The 2,507-nt window shown below is 42.7% G+C and overlaps 1 protein-coding gene across 1 annotated transcript; it reads left to right on the forward strand.

Moving 5' to 3' along the window:
• The first annotated feature begins 770 nt into the window (after positions 1-770).
• Positions 771-1,826, forward strand: LOC132530667 (glycerol-3-phosphate dehydrogenase 1-like protein). Its single transcript, XM_060167973.1, has 2 exons — positions 771-995; positions 1,065-1,826. Exons 1-2 carry the CDS (start codon positions 771-773, stop codon positions 1,824-1,826), a joined length of 987 nt encoding a protein of 328 aa, XP_060023956.1.
• The last annotated feature ends 681 nt before the right edge of the window (positions 1,827-2,507 follow it).

A 2,507-nucleotide genomic window follows, 5' to 3' on the forward strand; every position in this document is an offset into this window, starting at 1 on the left:
CAGTAAAGCCAGGAGCTACCAGGGATCCAGGAACATGACTCCAGGGAGCAATAGATCTGGAAAGAGTGCAAAAATATCAGAAAGAATTTCTAAGAGGAGAAGCCACTAACACCACAGCTGTGGTTAGTTTTTCAGCTTCATGTTCATATATGTGGGCACAGTGTCTTAAATGCCCCAGGGCCAAGGGAAGATCAATACCCATTGCTAAATCATATTTACCTTAAGTTAAATGCTTCTAAAAGAGTAAGTTCTTTGAATTCTAACTTTATGGCTGATTTTTCATCAAATTATTCATAAATATAATTAAAAAATGAAAGAACTATAGGTAGAATACTATTAATTTTTTGTTTCATTGAAGTATAGTCGATTTACAATGTTGTGTTAGTTTCAGGTGTACATCAGAGTGATCCAGATATATATATATATATATATATATATATATATATATATATATATAGTCTTTTTCAGTTTCTTTTCCCTTATAGGTTATTATAAAATATTGAGTATAGTACCCTGTGCTATACAGCAGGTCCTTGTTTTTCATCTATTTTATATATAGTAGTGTGTTTATGTTAATCCCAACCTCCTAATTTATCCCTCCCCACAGAATACTATTAATTTTTATCTGTACCTATTAGTTGATACTCCTTTCAATATTACTATCCTGTTACGTTTTAGGTGAAAGTGAACAGGCCTGGGCCGAGCAGGCGGAGACAGGCGACCTGCTGGCTGGGGAAGTGCAAGCCAGGCTACAGCGTTCCTGCCTGGCCATGGCAGCATCACCCCTGAAAGTGTGCATCGTGGGCTCGGGGAACTGGGGCTCAGCTGTTGCAAAAATAATTGGTAATAATGTCAAGAAACTTGAGAAGTTTGCCTCCATGGTCAAGATGTGGGTCTTTGAAGAAACAGTTAATGGGAGAAAACTGACAGACATCATAAATAATGACCATGAAAATGTAAAATATCTCCCTGGACACAAGCTGCCAGAAAATGTGGTTGCTATCCCGAACCTCAGTGAGACTGTGTGGGATGCAGACCTGCTGGTGTTTGTCATCCCCCACCAGTTCATTCACAGGATCTGTGACGAGATCTCTGGGAAAGTGCCCAAGGGCGCGCTGGGCATCAGCCTCATCAAGGGCATAGAGGAGGGTCCCGAGGGGTTGAAGCTCATTTCCGACATCATCCGAGAGAAGATGGGCATTGACATCAGTGTGCTCATGGGAGCCAACACTGCCAATGAGGTGGCTGCTGGGAAGTTCTGTGAGACCACCATCGGCAGCAAGGTAACAGAGAATGGCCTTCTCTTCAAAGAACTTCTGCAGACTCCAAATTTTCGAATTACGGTGGTTGATGATGCAGACACTGTTGAACTTTGTGGTGCCCTGAAGAACATTGTGGCTGTGGGAGCTGGGTTCTGTGACGGCCTCCGCTGGGGCGACAACACCAAAGCTGCCGTCATCCGCCTGGGGCTCATGGAAATGATCGCCTTCACCAGGATCTTCTGCAAGGGCCAGGTGTCCATGGCCACCTTTCTGGAGAGCTGCGGCATAGCCGACCTGATCACCACCTGCTATGGGGGTCGGAACCGCAAGGTAGCAGAGGCCTTTGCCAGGGCCGGAAGGACCATTGAAGAATTGGAGAGGGAGATGCTGAATGGGCAGAAGCTGCAAGGACCTCAGACTTCCGCTGAGGTGTACCGCATCCTCAAACAGAAGGGGCTGCTGGACAAGTTTCCACTGTTCACTGCAGTGTACCAGATCTGCTACGAAGGTAGGCCCGTTCAGGAGATGTTGTCTTGTCTCCAGAGCCATCCGGAGCATATATAAAGTGAATTATGCAACATGTCAGGGAAAGGCCTGCCCTTCCGATCAATCATTTGGATTCAGTGGAAACTGGGACTTGCCAACAAGATGTTTGCAGCATCATAACCCCATCATGGATACTATGAATTTTTACACGTTCATTTTTGAATTGTGAGATGAAGTTCATTGGCTAAGATGTTACTGGGCAACAACTAGATGCACATATGTGAACGTGTGAGCGTGTGTTCCTTTCTCATTTTGTGGATGTTGCTATCAACCAAAAGTAAAGACCCTTTTTAAAAATTACTTTTGAAATTTTCCCACTGTGGTAGCTTATAAGATTGGAACTATCGCAGCTAAAAGTTTTGGATCTAATTCATATGTATCTCAGTGAAGGTATTTTTTTTCTCATTCTCTTGAGGTTAAAATTTAACCAGCATTAACATGGGAGAGTGGCAGAGTGAGTGGGTTCAAATATCAACATACTGTAACTTCTAAATACTATCTCAGAGCCAGCATAATTAACTACTTCGATCGTGGGTTGATTTATTATTTTAAACAATTACATATTTTTAATAGGTAATCCACTTATATATATTCCTCTTACTACAGTTTTCTGCATTTTGAGCCTCTTTTCTCTTCATTAGCTACCAGAATGTACTTTCATAAAGGCTCAGCAGTAGCAGAAGACAGAAAACTCATCTG

Source organism: Lagenorhynchus albirostris, chromosome 12 (assembly GCF_949774975.1).
Source record: "Lagenorhynchus albirostris chromosome 12, mLagAlb1.1, whole genome shotgun sequence".
In the NCBI taxonomy this organism is placed as follows: Eukaryota; Metazoa; Chordata; class Mammalia; order Artiodactyla; family Delphinidae; genus Lagenorhynchus; species Lagenorhynchus albirostris.